At 35.6% G+C, this 20,181-nt stretch overlaps 1 protein-coding gene across 3 annotated transcripts in view; it reads left to right on the top strand.

Moving 5' to 3' along the window:
* The window catches only part of LOC136026063 (klaroid protein-like), a 99,994-nt gene that overhangs the window by 8,448 nt on the left and 71,365 nt on the right, over positions 1-20,181 (top strand). For 2 of the 3 annotated variants that reach the window (XM_065702252.1, XM_065702251.1), the window contains exons 1-3: positions 5,057-5,198; positions 12,340-12,385; positions 18,496-18,686. In XM_065702252.1, coding sequence (XP_065558324.1) covers positions 5,086-5,198; positions 12,340-12,385; positions 18,496-18,686 — 350 coding nt within the window. In that variant the 5' untranslated portion in view covers positions 5,057-5,085. Of the gene's footprint in view, positions 1-5,056; positions 5,199-12,339; positions 12,386-18,495; positions 18,687-20,181 lie in introns of those variants that run through there. The other variant, XM_065702253.1, reaches the window with a different exon arrangement.

The raw sequence follows: 20,181 nt of genomic DNA, 5'->3' as shown, positions 1-20,181 counted from the left end.
AAGAACTCTGGGGTTTACACAGCCCCCAAAACCCGGGGCAAGTATTGTTATGTATGCCCCGGGGTTATATAAGGTTTTTATAGAAGGAAGGATTCTATAACTGTGTCGGGGGCTCATTCTATTTTTTTGAATTGAAAGTTCTAGTTCCATTTTTAAGATTCAGGGTGATCAGAGGGTGGCTATCCCTCCTCGACACCTCGTATTTTCCCGAAATGCATTGACCGGAGGGCAACTAGTCCTCCTGAATCCTTTACCCTTAATCCATCCGATCAAATTTTGACATAGCCATTTTGTTAAAATAAGTCAAAAGATTGGATAACAAAAACTCCAGGGTTAACAAAACCCCAACGAGCCCTGGGGCAAGTTGTATTTTATGTATGGGGGGTGGGGCATATACGGTTGATATGTAAGGATTTTGAAAATGGTTCAAATATCAGATTAGCCAAACCCCCACCCCCACTCAAAAACTTGTGAACAATATTTTCTTCCAAAACTTATATGAGCTGACTCCTTGCCTTCTTTGCATGGCCCGATCCTTCCCCCTAAATGCAAATCGTTAACGATATTAACTATATTTTATTCCAAAAATTATGGCAACTCACCCCTGGCCCTCCGTGGCCTGACCCCCCTCCCTTGAAAAAAGTTGTTAACAATATTATATTTCAAAACTTTTGGGAGATGACCCTTCGTTCTTCATGGCCTGGTACCCCTCTCTCCCCTAAAAATTATCAATGATAAATCATGGGAATGGACCCCTGGCCCTCCTTCCATTGCCCGATTCCCTCCCAAAAAACAACTTTTTGTCGATATTTATTCCATAAATTCTGGCAGCTGATCCTTGGCCCTCACTCCATGGCACCCCCAACGAAAATTTTTTAACGATATTCCATTCCAAAAATCATGGGAATACAATTTAATTTTGTTAGCTCTTTCCAAAACTGCTCAAGACATCTTTATTCTTCACTACAAACAAGAGTGTGGCTACTGCCTGTTTTCCTAACGGTAAAAGCATAAGACCTATTGCGTACTTGGTGCTTTACTGAAACAAATTATAATTCACATTTTTTCTTTTGTACTTATTACAACATTGCAAATAAAATGAAACAGTGAAAGATTTACCATTAGCCTTACTAATCCCTGCGGCTTTCACTATTCCCTAAGTTTTGGAGATTTCCCCGAAAATCTTGCAAAACTGGAGCGATAAAAACGCTTGGGCTGAATAGCGTCAAAGCTTTAAATCCGGCCCTGTGTGAAACAAAATCTTGAGCTGATAAGCTTACAGCGATTAATATCATTATATATCAAATATTCAATTTAATTTTATTAGATCTTGGTAAAACCGTGAGTTTGTTTGGAACAAAAAATTATTTTGAATTAGGGAATTCTTAAAAACTTGAAACTTTGGCAATCAAAAACGAAGACAATTAATAAAAAAAAGCTTTCTGATAAAGAAGTTTTCTAAAGAAAAGTAAAGGCCATATTAAACTTAAGATGAAAAGATTTAAAAATATACAATATTTCAAGCTTAAAATGACCAGAAATTGCCATTAAAGAATAAACGAGACCCAAAACGAACAGAAATTAAACTAACAATCATAGCAAAAGAACATACAACAGGTACTATTATATAAATGAATAAATAAATTTTAAAACAAGTAAAGCTTAAGTTGAATAAACAAATCATGCTTGAAACGAACAAAAATCTACAAACAAGAGTTTGAATTTTGCCTTTTTCTCTCATGGTAAAATTCTAAAACCTACTGTGTCATTGGTGCTTTACTGAAAACGAATTATATTACAAGTTTTTTCTTTTGTACTTATTACAACATTGAAAACAAACATAAAAGTTACAGTAAAATTAAATTTTGAACTGATGAGCCTTCAACAACTAATACTTTATATAAAACATTCAGTTTGATTTTATTTGTAGTTCTCAAGACTGTTTAAAGCACATATAGTTTTCAGTAAAGCGCCAATGACACAGTAGGTCTTAGACTTTTACAGCGAGAGAAGTTGGCAAAACCCAAACTCTTGTTTGCAGATATTTTTGTTCGTTTCAAGCTCGATTTGTACATTCAATTTAAGTTTCACTCGTTTTAAGATTTATTTACTCATTTATATTAGTACCTATTGCATGTTTTTTTTGCTATGATTGTTTATTTAATTTCTGGTCGGTTTAAGTTTGAGCTATTGTAGGTTTCTATTTCTTCTGACCTTAAGTTTAATATGACCTTTACTTTTCTTAAGAAAAGTTATTTTTGAAAGTTTTTTTTAAATTAATTGATAAAAAAAGTTCTTCCTGTGTAAATGTAGTTTCCAGTAATTAAAAAAAGTAAAATAAAAATAAAATGTTTCTTTTAGCCCACGAACCAGTGAAAAAAGAAACGTAAAAAAGTTACACTAGTCCAAACGTAAACTTATTAGGGATTATAGAAAGTTCGATGTGATTTTTTTTCTTGGGAAAAGTGAGATTGAAATTGTTTATGTCTTCTGGATTTTCAGGGATATATTGGAAAAGTCAATCTCAAAGAGTGAAACAAGCCCAGTTGTAAACCAAGTCATAAATCTCGGAGCAGGATTTTATGCAATATTATAATTTAATTATTTATCAGAATTGTTTGTCAAATTTTAACCAAATCTAATGGGAAGTAAGAGCAAATGTCTTAATAATGCCTCTTGGATGAACGGCCGCGATCCTACCTCTGCAGAGGAGGGGGTCTATGCATGTTTGAATTCTTGTTGTCAGGACATCTACAAGACTAGACTTGGGAAAATTAAGAAGCAGTGTCCTAGCTATGTCTTTTGGGGGGAACAAAATTTGACTCGGCCTCTATGGAGTATGAATACAGGAAGGTGGGGGTGCTATGTCTTCCATGGGTCTGTATCGAGTTTGACTTATTGTGCTAAAAAACCAACAACAAAAAACAGAGACTGCTTAAGTTCTCATTGTCTTGTCATTTACAAGACTGAATTTTCAGATCTCAAGCAAGCCTGTGGTGGATGATAGTAACTGTAAAGTGGGAAGAACAGCCCACCTCAGGAAGTTATGCAAAAAAGAAAAAAAAGGTTTTAGACTAATTGGCTTAGAAATTCGAGCTAGTGTCATAATTGCGCCTTTTTGACCCGGAACTACTCATCAATCAGTGGGGATTTGGGTATGGAAAGGGGCAATAGGTGTTTCTTGGAAAATACCCCCGCGCAAAATTCCCCTAGAATATTCTTGGCCCCTCCCCCTTCCACTGAAAATCCCCCCCGCCCCGTGCAAAATTGAGCCGCCACTGAAGAAGTACAAAATGGGTTCTTCAGATAAATGCGGAATTAGTCCTAGGGAAGGGGAGGTAGAGGTATAAATTGATGGATAATCCCAATTGATCTTTGGAAATATTTCTAGTCTACGCCCTTATCATGAAAGTAAAGTGTAACGTCAAATCCCAAAACGCCCAGAATTTATTCTGTATAAGAGAGAGGGCTGCCCCCTAATCCTCGACATACCCCTTGTGGTCGTGGAAGCTTTGGAGGATGCTCACTTGACCTCACTTGAAGTGATTGCTAATTTTAGTTTTTAAGATTACTAATTTTTTCCATCATGTCATTGAAAGGATTGCCTGATGTCGACCTCACTTGTTTTGCCAATTAAGAGTAAGTATTCTAGTTGATTCTTTCTGGGGTCCAAGCCCAATCCAGCCTTAGCAGGGAAAGGGAGTACCTACTTTCTTCTCAGTTTGCATCTATCAGAATGGGTTGTTGAATCTCAATCAAATTGGTTTGAAAAAGTATCCGTTTGCTATCCTAAAGAAGCCTTTTTCAGGCGTATTGCCTATCCCACATGGGTGAAGAATGGAAGAGGAGGGGGGGGGGGAAGAAGAGAGAATAAAATTTTAAAATCACAATATCTACTACAGCAGGCTATTAAAATAAAATTAAAAATCGGACAGAAGTGAAAGCTAGTTTTTCCATTGTGTTTCTAAAGGATCTGGTCGAGCAAGCTCTGTCGGAGAAAGAAAAGGGGGGACTAAATTCTTTTCGTCATGGCATCTGCTAGAAAGTTGTCAAATATTCACTAAAATTGTGAGGAATTTTATATATATATATATATATATATATATATATATATATATATATATATATATATATATATATATATATATATATATATATATATATATATATATATATATATATATATATATATATATATATATATATATATACTAGCTGTTGGGGTGGCGCTTCGCGCCACCCCAACACCTAGTTGGTGGGGGTGCTTCGCCCCCCCCAAGCCCCCCCCCCGCGCGTGTAAATAAATGGTATTTATGTTTCAGTAGCCACTGTCTTAATAAGAAAAGGGGTGATTCAGCGCAAATGCTTACCCCCACTCCACTCCATTCCACATTTCCCAGATTAGAATGAAAAGTGTTCACTGTTTTTGCTGTTTGCACCCTTTTGTATCAGTATCCCTATTTTGTCAGTGATGTAGAAATCTGGCTGTAGCCACAAAGGCAGTTTTAGGGGGGGGGGGCAGAAAAAACACTTGCCCCTGGCGTAGAAATTTTAGGGACGTGAAATATCACACAAATAATATGACGGTTATAGTCATTTTGAAATTTTATTTTCTATCAAAATAAAGCAGAGAACGCAGTTAATAAGTGAAAATAATTAATAAATAATTAATTAGTAAATAAAATACATTAAAAACTTTAAATAATAACATTTAAATGATTAAAATAATCAATTAAAAAATCATCGAAAATAATATCGTTAATAATTGAAAGTTTTGTTAAAATTAGGCCTCAAAATTTAATCCTGATTTTGCCCCGGGCGCAAGAAAGGCCAGAACTGCCACTGTGTAGCCACGTAGCGTATATTTAGTGTTTGTCCATGTTAAGTCATGCATGTCACATGTAAACTGATATTGTAACCGCGAACAAACATTGCCGCGAAAAATTTTAAATCTATGGGAAAAAAACTAGTTATCCCACACAAGTTAAATGAACGTATGACATCACGTCTTTTGCGTTTGCCAGGAGGTGTGTTTTTATGTTTGTCTTTTTTTCAGAAATGTTTTAAAACAGTTTGCTTTGTACAATGAACAAGGAACGTTTCCTAAGATCTTATTGTCGGGTTCTTTCTCCTGATGGGAAATGTTATTGCCGATCGGATTTTAAACACCAAGATATAAGCAGGTCTAATCGCAGAAGGTGGGCCGCTCTTTTTGTGCCTTTACACTGTTAATTAGGCAAATATTTTTTTTATAAATTTGATTGCATTTTTGTATAATCCATTTGTTTAATAAAGTGACAACAAGGACACTGCGGATGTCCGATATGCCGCTTATCTATCAAGGGCATAATTTGCTATGGGGCAGGGGTACAACTGCCCTTCCCAGAAGTCTGTCCCCCAGACTCAAGTTTGCCCCCACCTAAAACTTAGTTTCTTCAAAAATCTTGTCAAAACTAAGATAACCCTGCATAATTCAAGCATCCACAAAAACGGGTCACTTTTCTTTGGTGTATCTTTACCTTTACGGCACTATATGGCTCATTTTTCAGATTTAACTGTCATTTTCATTTGATTTGGGAAAATTGGCTCCAACTTTGCCACCCAGGATTTTGATAAACTTACACCACTGTTGTCTATTATTCTCTTTAAACTAGGCTGTATCCATTTGTTGACCCTTCCTTTGAGTTTTACTGTTAACTTTTATGGCACTTGGTATCTACCAAGTGACATATAGCGATCGCAAATTCTGTCGGTCTGTCTGTCCCGGTTTTGCTACTGGGACGAAGTGGTGAAGTGGGGGGACGGTTAAATTGGAAAAATTAGACTAAATGAGGTATTTTTAACTTACGAACGGGTGATCGGATCTTAACGAAATTTGATGTTTTGCGTGTCTCAGAGCTCGTATTTTAAATCTCGGCCGGATCCGGTGACATTGGGGGGAGTTGGCGGGACCGAAAATCTTGGAAAACGCTTAGAGTGGAGGGATTGGGATGAAACTTGGTAGGAAAAATAATCACAAGTCCTAGATACGTGATTGACATAACCGGAACGGATCTACTCTCTTTGGGGGAGTTCGGGAGGGGGGGGGGGGGGTTAATTCAAAAAAATAAGAAAAAATGAGGTATTTTTAACTTAAGAAGGAGTGATCGGATCTTGATGAAATTTCATAAAAGGACCTCGTAGCTCAGATCTCTTGTTTTAAATATCGACCGGATCCAATATCAATGGGGGGGGGGGACCGGAAATCTTTGAAAACGCTGAAAACGGAGAGATCAGGATGAAACTTGGTGGGAAGAATAAGCACAAGTCCAATATATGTGGCAGAAATAGCCAGACTGGATCCGCTCTCTTTGGTGGAGTTGGGGGGGGGGGGTTAATTCGGAAAAATTAGAAAGAATGAGGTATTTGTAACTTACGAACGGGTGATCAGATCTTAATGAAATTTGATCTTTAGAAGGATCTTGTGGTTTAGAACTCTCTTTTTAAATTCCGACCAGATCTGGTGACATTGGGGGGAGCTGAAGAAGGTAACCGGAAATCTTGGAAAACGCTTAGAGTGGAGAGATCGGGATGAAACCCGATCTCTGATGGGAAGAATAAGCACAATTTATAGATATGTGATTGAGATAATTGGAACGGATCCGTTCTCTTTAGGGGAGCTGGGGTTGTTAATTTGAAAAAATTAGAAAAATTAAGGTATTTTAACTTAAGAATGGGTGACCAGATCTTAATGAAATTTGATATTTAGAAGGAACTCATGTCTCAGAGCTCTTATCCCAAATCCCGACCAGATCTTTTGACATTGGAGGGAGTTGGAGAGAGAAACCGGAAATCTTGGAAAACGCTTATACATTTCGAATATACGTGATTGACGTAACCGGACTGGATCCACTCTCTTTGGGGGAGTTAGGGGATGGGGTTCAGTGCTTTGGTGAGTTTGGTGTTTCTGGACGTGCTAGGACGATGAAAATTGGTAGGCGTGTCAGCGAGCTGCACAAATTTACTTGATAAAGTTGTTTTTCCCGATTCGACCATCCGGGGGGCTGAAGGGAGAGGACAAATTAGAAAAATTGCCGTCTGAATTACCGTCAAGAACTGAGTCTTGGATTTTTCTACAATTGGCCATGACTTGACTTTTCCCACAACTATTCCCTTTTCAATTCAAAACTGCAAGAAGAACAGTCAGTAAGAACTGCATTCCTACTAAAGCTTTGACAAATCTCCACACATAACCTCTATGGGCCGTGTCCAACATTTTTTTCCGGCGTGGGGGGGGGGGTTACAAAAGTTTTTGTGTGTGTGGGGGGGGGGGGGCACAAAATGATTTTTTTCGGGGGAGGGAGTTTACAAAATACGCAGACAGATTTGCTTATATTCATTTTTGTTACATTTTTACGAGTCGGACAAACATTTTTTTTTTTTGGGGGGGGGCTCAAGCCCGTGACCCTTTTAATATTTCTCCCACCCAGTGCCTTCTTCTTGCAATATTATTTACATATTCTGGATATTCGAATAACGGGTTAGTTAATTATACATTGTGTCATGTAAACAAACTTTAGAAATTATAAAATTTTCAGTATAATGAATTTCTAAATTTTACATTCGACAGCTCCGTTAATTTAGTATTCAATATTTTTTTTAAATACTCGTCAAATTTAAAAATACTATTGTCATTTTACATGTGGGGAAATTTTTCCAGGGCGGGGAGAGAAATTCTATATTAAAGTGAATTTGATTTACATATCTTTTTCTGACTCTGCATATTTAATCAGAATAAATTAATAAGGTAATTTATATAAATATAGGGTATAGGACAACTTTGTAATCTGGAATTAACTCTATTGTGGAAAGCATGACATTTAAAAAAAAAAAATCGATGTTAAGGTATATCAACTCGGTGTGCTATTTTGTTTTTTGGTCCTTGGGATCGATTCCCCAATGAATGTGGATTTCAGGGGGGGGGTTAGGGATTTTCCATTGGGGTGGAATCTGCTTGGGGATAATTTCTCGGGTGTAGAATTGTCAGTGATAAAACTTTTCAAATACTTTTAATTTAAGAAAACGATCGTTATTAAAATGCAGAGGATGTAGTCTGGAATTAACTCTATTGTGGAAAGCTTGACATTAAAAAAAATCGATGTTTAGGTATATCAACTCGATGCGTTATTTTGTTTTTATGGCACTTGGTATTAACCAAGTGACATATAGCAATCGCCAATTCTCTCGGTCTGTCTGTCGCTCCCGGTTTTGCTACTTTAGGCACTTCCAGGTAAGCTAGGACGATGAAATTCGGCAGGCGTATCAGGGACGGGACCAGCTTAAATTAGAAATAGTCATTTTCCCAATTTGACCACCTGGGGGGGAGTGGGGGGCCGGTTAATTCGGAAAAAATAGAAAAAATGAAGTATTTTTAACTTATGAATGGGTGATGGGATCTTAATGAAATTTGATGTTTGAAATGATATTGTGTCTCAGAGCTCTTATTTTAAATCCCGACCGGATCTGATGACATTGGGGGGAGTTGGAGGGGGGAAACCTAAAATCTTGGAAACACTTAGAGTGGAGGGATCGGGATGAAACTTGATGGGAAAAATAAGCACAAGTCCCAGATACATGATTGACATAATCGAAACGGATCCGCTCTATTTGGGGTAGTGGGGGGGGGGGGGTAATTCTGAAAAATTAGAAAAAATGAGGTATTTTTAACTTACGAACGGGTGATCGGATTTCAATGAAATTTGATGTTTAGAAGGATATTGTGTCTTAGAGCTCTTATTTTAAATCCTGACCGGATCTGGTGACATTGGGGGGGGGAGTTGGGAGGGGGAAACCTAAAACTTGGAAAACACTTAGAGTGGAGGGATCGGGATGAAACATGGTGGGAAAAATAAACACAAGTGATAGATACATGATTGACATAAACGGAACGGATCCGCTCTCTTTGGGGTAGTTGGGAGAGGGGTTGATTCTGAAAAATTAGAAAAAATGAGGTATTTTTAACTTACGAACGGGTTATCGGATCTCAATGAAATTTGATATCTAGAAGGATATCGTGTCTCAAAGCTCTTATTTTAAATCCTGACTGGATCTGGTGACGTTGGGGGAAGTTTGGGGTGGGGGAACCTAAAATCATGGAAAACGCTAGATTGGAGGGATTGGGATGAAACTTGGTGGAAAAAATAAGCAGAAGTCTTACATACGTGATTTAAATAATTGGAACGGATCCGATCTATTGGGGGGGGGGGGGCGGGTGTTAATTCTGAAAAATTAAAAAAATGACGTATTTTTAACTTACGAAGGAGTGATCGGATCTTCATGAAACTTCATATTTAGAAGGACCTCGTAACTCAGATCTCTTATTTTAAATCTCAACTGGATCAAGCGTTTGGGGGGGGGGCAGTTGGGTGGGACAAATCTTAGAAAATACTTAAAGCGGTGAGATCAGGATGAAACTGGATGGGAAGAATAAAAACCTGTCTAAGATACGTGACTGACATAACCGGACCGGATGTGTTCTCTTTGGTGGAATTGGAGGGGGGGGTAATTTTGAAAATTGAGGTATTCGTCACTTACGAAAGGGTGACCAGATCTTAATGAAATTTGATATTTAGAAGGATCTTGTGCTTTAAAGTTCTTATTTTAAATTCCGACCAGATCCTGTGACGTTGGGGGGAGTTGGAGGGGGAAACCGGAATTCTTGGAAAACGTGAAAATATGGGTATTTTTATCTTGCGAATAGATGATCGGATCTTAATGAAATTTGATTTTTAGAAAGAATTCATGTCTCAGAGCTCTTGTTTCAAATCCCGACCAGATCGTTTAACATTGGGGGGAGTTGGAGGGGGAAATCTTGGAAAAACACTTGGAGTGTAGGAATCGGGATGAAGCTTGGTGGATAGAATAAACAAATGTCCTTGATACGTGATAAACAAATACAACGTAGAGACAATAGGGAAAATTTCAAGACAGTGGAAATTATTTCTGTAGATATTTCGGCCCTATGTCCAAGGGCCGTCTTCAGCACAATGCAAGAATAAGAGAGAATATATATATATATATATATATATATATATATATATATATATATATATATATATATATATATATATATATATATAAACGAACTTACATCAAATTGTGAGGATTAAAACTGAATAATTAAAAACACTTTTTAAAACATTTTTAAAAAATGTTTCTAAAAAAAATATCTACAGAAAGAATTTCCACTGTCTTGAAATTTTCCCTATTGTCTCTACGTTGTATTTGTTTGTTATGGAAAGGCAGTGTGGTCTTCGTCGCTATTTTTGATACGTGATTGACAGAATCGTACTGGATTCGCTCTCTTTGGGGGAGTTGGGGGAGGGGTTCAGTGATTTGGCGAGTTTGGTGCTTCTGGACGTGCTAGGACGGTGAAAATTGATAGGCGTGTCAGGGAGCTGCACAATTTGACTTGATAAAGTCGTTTTCCCAGATTTGACCATCTGGGGGGCTATAGGGAGAGGAAAAATTAGAAAAAATTACGTATTTGTAACTTACGAGTGGGTGATCGGATCTTAATGAATTTTGATATTTAGAAGGACATCGTGTCTCAGAGCTCTTATTATTTTAAATCCTGACCGGCATTAAGCCTCTTATTTTCCTTTTTAAATCAATCTATTGATTCATAGAATTTTGTTAGAGCTCCTACCGTATGATCTCTTGGCTCTTAGCTCTTCTCGCCTCGTCACAAGTGCCATATGAGATCTTAGATCTTGTTTGGTTCATGGGGTCGATTCCCCAATGAATGGGGATTGTCGGGGGGGGGGGAATTTTCCATGGAGGTGGAATCTGCATGGGGATAATTTTTCGGGTGTAGAATTGTCAGTGGGAAATCTTTTCAAACACTTTTGATTTTAGAAACGATCGTTATTAAAATGCAGAGGAGAATTTTTAATAAAGGGGGAGTTTTTTTCGTTCCTTTGCATTTGTTTTGCCAAGATGACGGTCTCAATAATCTGAAAAAAAGCTGGCAGCGAAAGCTGCAACTTTAAGAACATAGGCTTACGTAGAATCCTTGCGATCAACTGGACCACAGCTTAGATACCAATACAGTTATGACAACTCCTATCTTGCCCATGAGAAGCTTTTGGCACAGAGCTCTGAACTTGGGGCCTTCTCCAAGCCCGCGATCCGACGCGTAGATCGTACTGCAACACCATAGGCGGGAACGCAATTTTGTTTTGTTGCATACACAGCTTAGATACCTATACCAGTTTCCTGTTACCAATTAGATAGCAATACCAGTTTCCTGTCTCCAGCCGCTAGCATCGCTATGGCGCACTGTGTCCCAAAAATAAATTGAGTTTTCATAACTGTATGTTAGTTACAGCTTAGTTACAGCTAAGCTGTGACGTAAGCTGTAACTGGACCAACGGAGTGACGAGTGTCAAGATAAGTGAAGATGTTGAGCCGTCACTGCCCTCTGGTGATCACCAAGTTTAGTCTGAGGGGATGGAGGCATGTGACCCGTTTGAATGGGAACGTCTCCCACACGATGCAAGGTGTTGATCCCCAAGCAACCTTCGAAGGAGGGGAAGAAATCACAAAACACTAGGTTGATTCCTGGAAAAAGAGGTGACAAATCTTCGAACTGTACTGAAGGAGCTTTGGTCCCTAGCGCAAACGAACTGAATGAGAGTTCAACTGTCACTGTCTTATACGCCTCTTGGCGTAGGAGGACCTAAGTAAGTAAGGTATAAATAAGCAATAAGATTAACTATAACGTTAAATAATGCCAAATATTTATTGTTCTTAATAATTATATTTCCCAATGAAACATAATGTAATAGAAATGTTTTCATGTAGTGCAGTATTTTTACCTTGTATCTGGATATCAACGCGGTCCAATTGTGATTGATTTGATTGATTTTATATGATCCAGTTTTGTTGGATTTCGCGTTATTATTGTTCGTTTACAATGTATTAACTGTTCAAGCACCATATATGCTCTTTTTTTGGGTATACTGTCCGACACATGCCCAGGATTTTTTTCTTGGGGGGGGTCTTTTAAAAAGTTGGTAGGGGGCAAGATATAACAACCAAATGACCATTAGACCCTGGGCATGTCCTTGTGTAATGTTGTTTATACAAGTTGGTCAGACAGTAGACAGTTTTCAATGATATTTTTTTTTTTTTTTTAATATTTTTAGTATATGTTTTATGTTTTTTTTATTATTTTTTATTATATTTGATATTTTGTTATTTTTTAATGATATTTTACTATTTGTAATCAGTATTCCGAGAAAAGTCTTTAATTTTGTTTTTGTTTTGACTTGAACTTTTATTTATTTTCTCTTGTAGGTCCAGTGTCCTTGATAAGATTTCTTTTCAAGCTGCGTCTACTGTGGTAAGTAATTTGAAGGAACTATTCTATTAGTTGAAGAACTTGTACTGATTCTCTCCTAAGTAATTTATGTTATGATTATTACAGAAAAAGACCCAATGGCAAATGATCGGAAAGGTTAAAAATTGTGGTATTTTACTTTCTGATTCGTCATTAAGTGTTTTTAGCCAAGAGGCTTATTATATAGGTAAGGAAAGCAAAACTATCACCAAAACGTAAATCTGCATCGTTGATGTATAAAACTATATATGTTGTATATGTATATGTGTATATATATATTTATATAAAACTATACTAATTACTAGTTAATGTTATTATAATTGCCATTTAATACCACTAACAAAGCATTGCATCTAGCAATTGCGTATCTAGGATTTTGGTTTGAGGGGCTAGAGGTGGGGGGTCAAATTTTGGTAGACGGGGGGGAAAGAGTCGGCATAAAAACTACTTTCTTAAAAGTCACGAAATCCCACGTTAATCAGCAGGTGTAAAGCACTGGTTGATGTCTGCATGTCAATCACTTTGTACATATTACGGATTTATGTGGTCTTACAATTATACTCGTGGTTTTCATGATCACGTGACTATTTTTGTTTCTTTAGAATCTCATAGTTTAAATGTTTCTGATTCAAGTTATAACCATTTTACAGATTAAATGTCTAGGTGGTGGCTCATCTTTAAATATAGATTGAAATTATAGTTTTAGCATTCAGAAGATATTTTTGCCTTGTAAATCCTTGTTTTTTGCTTTTCCTCCTACGGAGACACAATAAAGCTAATCAACCAAAGACAAAATTCGAGGAAAATGACTTCTTGGGTTTGTGACATTTTTTAGCGCCACAGAGTGTCATAGTTTAAAACTAATTTTTGTAATTTAAAGTATAATCGACTTACAGACTAAAGCTAAGTTTTGACAAAGGGCAAAAAAAACTGCTTTTGAAGAAAATAGTTCGCGGGGCGATAAGAAAATGATTTGGCAAATCGTACTGAAGGCATTTTTTTTGTGATTTTTTTATTGGGGGGGGAATCTGTATTATGAACATTTTATTGGCCAGATGTAATCCTACAACATATACTAATATAAACAGAGGGAACTCTCTCTTTCTCTCTCTCTCTCTCTCTCTCTCTCTCTCTCTCTCTCTCTCTCTCTCTCTCTCTCTCTCTCTCTCTCTCTCTCTCTCTCTCTCTCTCTCTGTATGTGCCTGTGTGTCTGAGCGGCTGTTTTCTTGTCTCTGTGTCTGTCTTCGTGTGTTGCTTTTGATAATACCACGTAAGGATTTGACAATACAATAGAGTATTCTTGTTATATAAGGCGAGATTTTGATAATATCAGACAAGTTTTTAGTAATATCACACAAGATTTAGAAACCCTTGGCTGAAATTCTTATCAATAGCACAACCTATTGTCATATGGCACTCCTCCAAAAAATCACTTGGCAGAACCAATTGCTAATAACCGGTCCAATTTACGTAGAAATCATTTCAAATTGTCTTTGTCAACCCCATTACCAACATATCAGGTCTAATTCTAATATTTAAAAAAACTTCAATTTTCAAAATCAATGAAGTTTTCACAGGGTACATTCTTAGATTCAAGCTTGTTTCTAGCATGTAACATGCTAGCAAGCATGTAACATATCCTGAAAACAAAACCAATTGCAAGACAAATCCTTTATTTATTTCTGCAATTTTGCCCGGTTTTTTTTACAGTTTGACAACCTATTGTCCCCTTCTAAAGTGTTCTCTTGGCATAAATGTTTGTTAATAACCTGTCAAATTTACGCAGACATTATTTCAAATAGTCTATGTCAACCGATTACCATATCATGTCCAGTTCTAATACAAACATGTTAAAAATCCCTATCATAACACCAAAATACATAGGAACATTTTTATTGAAACAATATTACACATTATTAATATCATTGAACAATTTTAGACATTATGAATCTGTTCTATAAAGAATACATTATGTTCTCTCTTTGTAGTGTAGCTATCATCTTCTCTTTGTTCGTAACCAGTAGAATAATCATTAATCCATTTTGAGTCATACACGATGTTTACTGTGTTGTCACCTACAGACTCAGTATGCGTTTTGACATTTGTATTATTGGGTTCACTGTATCTGTTTGTATACTTTCAATGGTGCTAATAATGTTCAGCTGCGCTTTGTTTTTCATCGATTCGTCTTTATATTCCTTGGTGATATTATCTGCCAAAGCGCTTTTTATTTTGTCTGTGATTTCACTGTCTATTACCACATTATTTTTACACATGTAACAGTTCTGGCACGTAGACAAGATATGGCTTATTACATTGGAGCAGGAGTAGGCCTTCATTTTCCCCTTTGCTTTCATTTGAATGCTAATACCAGAAAGATGGCGGTGTGATCTATCAATTGGTAAGGTATTACCACCAGCGGTAGCAAGGAGCTGCCCTTCGTTATCAACAAATAGTTTTATGTTTGTATTTTCTTTGAGCAGTAACATCTCTGGAAATGTTACTCTCGCATATCCACCATCATAAGAGCTGAATATTTTCGTCTACCATCATAAGAGTTGAATATATTCTAATCTCTCACTGTCATGACAACGCATGCATACATTTCTAATATTGTTAACACTAGTTATTTGTTTCATAGCTCAATATTTGTCTTTGTCAGCATACAACACAACGATAATTTGTCATGTGAACATACTTTCTTTGAATGTTTCATCTGCACTTTTTTTCAATATGATGTAAGTGTTTATCCTTCCAATATACAAATAATTCTGCTTGAAAATATACAATAAACTAGGTACTGTAAATGACCAGCCATAGAGTACCACGGGGTCAGCCGTATAAAAAAAAATCCAAAAAACCATTTTCACCAAAGATTAAAAAAAATTAAGTCTAAAAAAATTATCAGCCCCAAAAAATTATAAGTCGAAAAAAAGGGGGACATTAGGGGCCCCTTGGAGTGGGACATGGATGACCTCTGAAAACAGTGTTAATATAAGCTTTCATTCTCATGAATATGATGAAAGCGGTTACACTATGACTATGTTAATATATGCTGCCAATGTTCAATATTATATCATGAATTGTATTAGTCCAATTTGAAATCAAATAAAATGGTTACTTAAGTGATCATTCGTCTGATTACGCCGTTTCTACCCTTCCATTTGAATTCATAGAAATTGGTTTACTAAAGTGGTCATTCCTCTTATTCAGTGAAGTATGAATATATGCTAATCATGTCCAGACATGTATATGTAAGTGAGGTGCCGGCTGGAATATGCTAATGATGTATCCTCTTTAATATGCTAATAAGGTTTATGGTATATGTAAATGAGGTTTTGGCTACAATCTTTAGAGCCTCAGGCGTGACCCCTGCCCCCAGAACCCCATCACTACTGCTAGGCTGCTCATTTCAAAGATGGATCAAATACCAAACACATTTTTACCTGATACATCAATTGTTGTTGGCACTTTTTTCATGCACTTTCTTTGATTCCCAGGTCCTTGTATTCTTTGCAGCGTATATCTTACAATACAAGGATATGATCTAATGCTTGTTGTTAATTTTTCATTATCAATTCTCTTTTTTCTTAGAAATATCGCCTCGCTACACGATTTTTTACAACTTCAAGTTGAAGCGTGGCGAAAACGATGTTTTTCACTTCGAAAGGGCATTTTGTAACGTGGCGAAATAATATCCGCTATGTGAAGCTCTGTTAGAATTATGTTTTACTGTCAGTGTTTTACCACTTGAGAAATAGATTGAAACTATAGTATTAGCAGTCGGAAAATATTTTCTCGCCTTGTAACTACTTTTTTTGCTTGCCGTTTTACGGAGATAAAGGAAAGGTAATCAACCAAGGAAAATGCGAGAAAAAGTTTTTTTCAACGCATTATAGGAAAATACATTAGGTGTTTTTCATTTGGCGTCGATTCATTTGCCGTTTCACCCGTTAAATGCCAAATAGAAAAGGAGTTGGAATTTCTTTAGTGCAAGTGCTATCACTTTATATATTTTTGGATATGTTGTTGATAGTGTTTGTGTAGTAATCTATCCAAAGAATATAAGTTACTAATAAGAATGGAACTATCGCTAATGTCTAAAAGAAACACTATCAGTGCCATCTAGCATTTGACGTCACTTGGCATTTTTTCAGTGTAATAATAAGAATAATAATTTAATTGGCGTAATTGCTAAAATTTGGGTACTAATAAATGTCTGATCACAGTTCTGAAAAGTAATATGAAAAATAGGAGGAAAATTTTAAAACAGAAAATAAAATTAGAATTAACAGAAAAAGGCTAATAGAAAAAGTAAGCGAAAATCTAGACACAGAAAATAGATTTAGAACTAATTGAGAAAGGCTAATAGAAAAAGTAACTGAAAATTAAAAACAGAAAATAGATTTAGAACTAATAGAAAAGGCGTATAAAAAGTAATCGAAAATTTAGAAACAGAAAATAGATTTAGAATTAATAGAAATAGGAAAATGGAAAAAGTAAGCGAAAACTTTGAACTAGAAAATTGATTTAGAATTAATATAAAAAGTAAGCGGTAATTTAGAATTCGAAAATAGATCTAGTTGTAATAAAAAATTTAAAATAAGTTAGGAAATTTGAATGTTCAGCATATTTAAAAACATTATATATGCTATTAATAGTGCAATTATAATTTATTACGGCCTTGCGTATAAATAATGCTCAGTACAAATTACATATTTTGACGAACATGGAACCATAATGGCTTATTGAAAAAGTTAGCGGAAATGTAGAACCAAGAAACAGATTTGGAATTAATAGAAAAAGTAAGCGGTAATTCAGAAATAGAAAATAGGTTTAGAATGAATAGAAAATTTAAAAATTATGAAATTCGAATCTTCTAGCATATTTAAACAGCATTCTTTTTACTATTATTGGAAATTTAGAAACGGAAAACAGATTTAGTATTATTGTTATGATTACAATTTATAATGGCCTTGAATATGAACATTGTTTAGAACAAATTACATATTTTGACGAATATGGAGACATAATGACTAATAGAAAAAGTAATCGTTTAAAGAATTTTGTGCAATATTTAAAAGAATTTTAAAAATTTAAACTGAAATTATGGGCCATTTCGTTATGATTTTTGTGGTAAGTACCAAAGAGAATTGGGTAGCTTATAAGAGTGGGACTGGCCCTAGTGTCGGCGAAAACTAAAATTTGGCTATACTTGGCATTCTCTCAAGCTTAGTGGTCGTTTTCTGTCAGAAAATGAGATTTGACACTTATTTCTACCCTAATTTTATCAATTGTACTACTAGAATAACTTGTCGTTTTTTTACACCAAAAATGCCAAGCGTCGCCAAACGCTAGAAGGCCTTGATAGTCTTTTGTCGATACTAGCTCCTACTCTTATAAGTTATCCATTCTCTTAGGTATTTACCATTCAACACAGGTAGGAAAAAAACGTATTCTGAGAGTCCTTTAAATCATTTTGCTACAATTTTCATATAAGGTATGGATGTGGCAACATCGATATGGTACAATTGGGTAAATTTTTGTTTAATTAGAAATTTGTTTATCAAAATCAATTATGTAGCAACAGACTGTTTTGTTTGACTTTAATACAAGCTAGATTCTGCAATCACACAATCTGCACTGTGTTTTGGTCTAGGCGTTCGTATTAGTGACGTCATCCATTTTTTGATAGAAAATTTTATACTCAGTCATTAAATGAAGACCTGGTGTTCATAGCAATAATGAGGTAAGTCTGTGGCTTACTCAGATTTCTTTAAAATACACAAACATTTGAAATGAATGAAATATTACAAGATATTATTATTCTTAATATTTATCCTTAATATTTATAATTTTTGTATTTTCATGCAAACAAATTATATTTTTAATATTCTAATATATTCTTCAAATAGTAAAACATTTTCTATCCTTGATATAAAATTTGATTCTCTGAGATTAAATAAAGGCCTATATTTTTTGCAATACATTTCGTCCAACCCTCCCGCCATCTATAACTTCTTTATAACATTTATAATGTTCTACAGCATAATTGTTATCCTGCCTATTGTGCTTTCTCTAGATTCCTATCCTGTTTAGAGTCAATCTTTCAGATATCAGAAACCGAGTCAAGACGTAAAGGCATAGATACCCCGGTTTCATTAGAAGAAAATCACTCATTGCTCAATGAAAAGCTGGAAAAAGTACCCCTAACTGTGCCGTCATCAAATTCTTGTTCTCTTGAGTACATGTCCACCAGAAGTAGAAATAGTTCCCTTGTGGATAGCGACATTATAGATTTAAGGTATAATTTTTTGCCTATTTTGATTTTTCTTTTTTTCCCCCTGGTTCTCTTCATTTATTTCTCATTATTTTCTCTTCATTTGTTTTTTTCTCTTTTAGTATTTTGTTGTGAAAGAATGTGGTGTTTTTTTTTTTTTTTTTTTTTTTTTTTTTTTTTTTTTTTTTTTTTTTTTTACAGAAAATACTGATTCACCATGCAGAATAATTCTATTTGCATTTATATTCCCCGCCGTAATCAGTGGTGAATATAACTTTTATTATTAAGATATAACTTTTATTATTATTAAGTTACATGGCTCGTTATTACATTTCGTGGTGACGAAAGGAGATGGGGGGACTTATGTAGACCAAGTGGTATTTTTTTATAGATTGGGAAAGTTCCTTAAAACGATTTATAACTACTAATACCGATGAAGAAATGGGGGGAAATTATCTGAACTGGTTTGCAAGTGGGCTAGCCAACAAAAAAATAAATCAACCCTTTAACTCTGGGACTGGCAAAGTTGTCTTAATTGTCCCTTTCTGACTCTCAAGTAGCTTCAGTACGGACACGTTGACGTACGTGCGCCACTAAGGCTTAGTCATACGAGTGGCTGTTTAGGCCGGTCAATCTCTTGTGTTGCTGCACTGTAGTAAGTATTGCCTGTAATTGCAAGCTCTTTCTCAGTATTGTGTCATTTTTTGTGGTGTGTTGTGCTATTCTGTGGACACTTAATCCTGATCAAACAGTACGTCAGTGTAATGATTTAGGTTTACAAGTTAATTTTGCATTGAAAATTAACAGAGGATATATGGTTCCTAAAGAAAAGACCTCTTGAAGATCTGAATTAAAGTTCCGGGCCATCAACTTCAAAAATTGAACGCTTTGTTACTAATTAGCAAACGAAAACTGGCAAATAAATTTAAAAGTAAAAAAAAAGAAAATATGACGAGTTGTGCTTAAAATTAGGTGTTACTTGGACTGGAAGCTCAGACGAGCCTAAACCACAATGCGTGATTTGTTCTGAAATTTTGTCGAACAAGTCTATGAAACCTTCTGTTTTAAAACGCTATTTTGAAGGCAAACATGATAATCTAGTAAAAAAGGAGTTAGAGTACTTTAAACATCCTTTAGAAAATCTTAAAAGTAGGCAGAACACAATAAAAATGCTTTCTGGTGCAGAACAAAATGAAAGTGCTGTAAATGCTTCTTACAAAGTTAATCCTTTGATTGCAAAGGCCGGTAATGATCATACTATTAGTGAGAATCCAATCCTCCCTGTCGCATCAGAAATTGTTTTTTGCACGTTCGGAGAGAGAGAGGCAAAAAGAATTAAAACAGTTCCATTGTCAAATGACATAGTTTCAAGGAGAATAAGTAATGTGACGTATGACACAAAAGAGCAACTTGTCGGAGCTATTCGAGGTAGTCCTTGCTTTGGTATATGATTCGATGAAACCGCGGATGTTGCTGGCATAGCCCAAATGATCATTTTTGTTCGTGGCATTTTTCAAAA

Source organism: Artemia franciscana, chromosome 4 (assembly GCF_032884065.1).
Source record: "Artemia franciscana chromosome 4, ASM3288406v1, whole genome shotgun sequence".
Taxonomy (NCBI): Eukaryota; Metazoa; Arthropoda; class Branchiopoda; order Anostraca; family Artemiidae; genus Artemia; species Artemia franciscana.
Note: the sequence above shows the minus strand (reverse complement) of the source record. Positions and strands in the feature narration are given on the sequence as shown.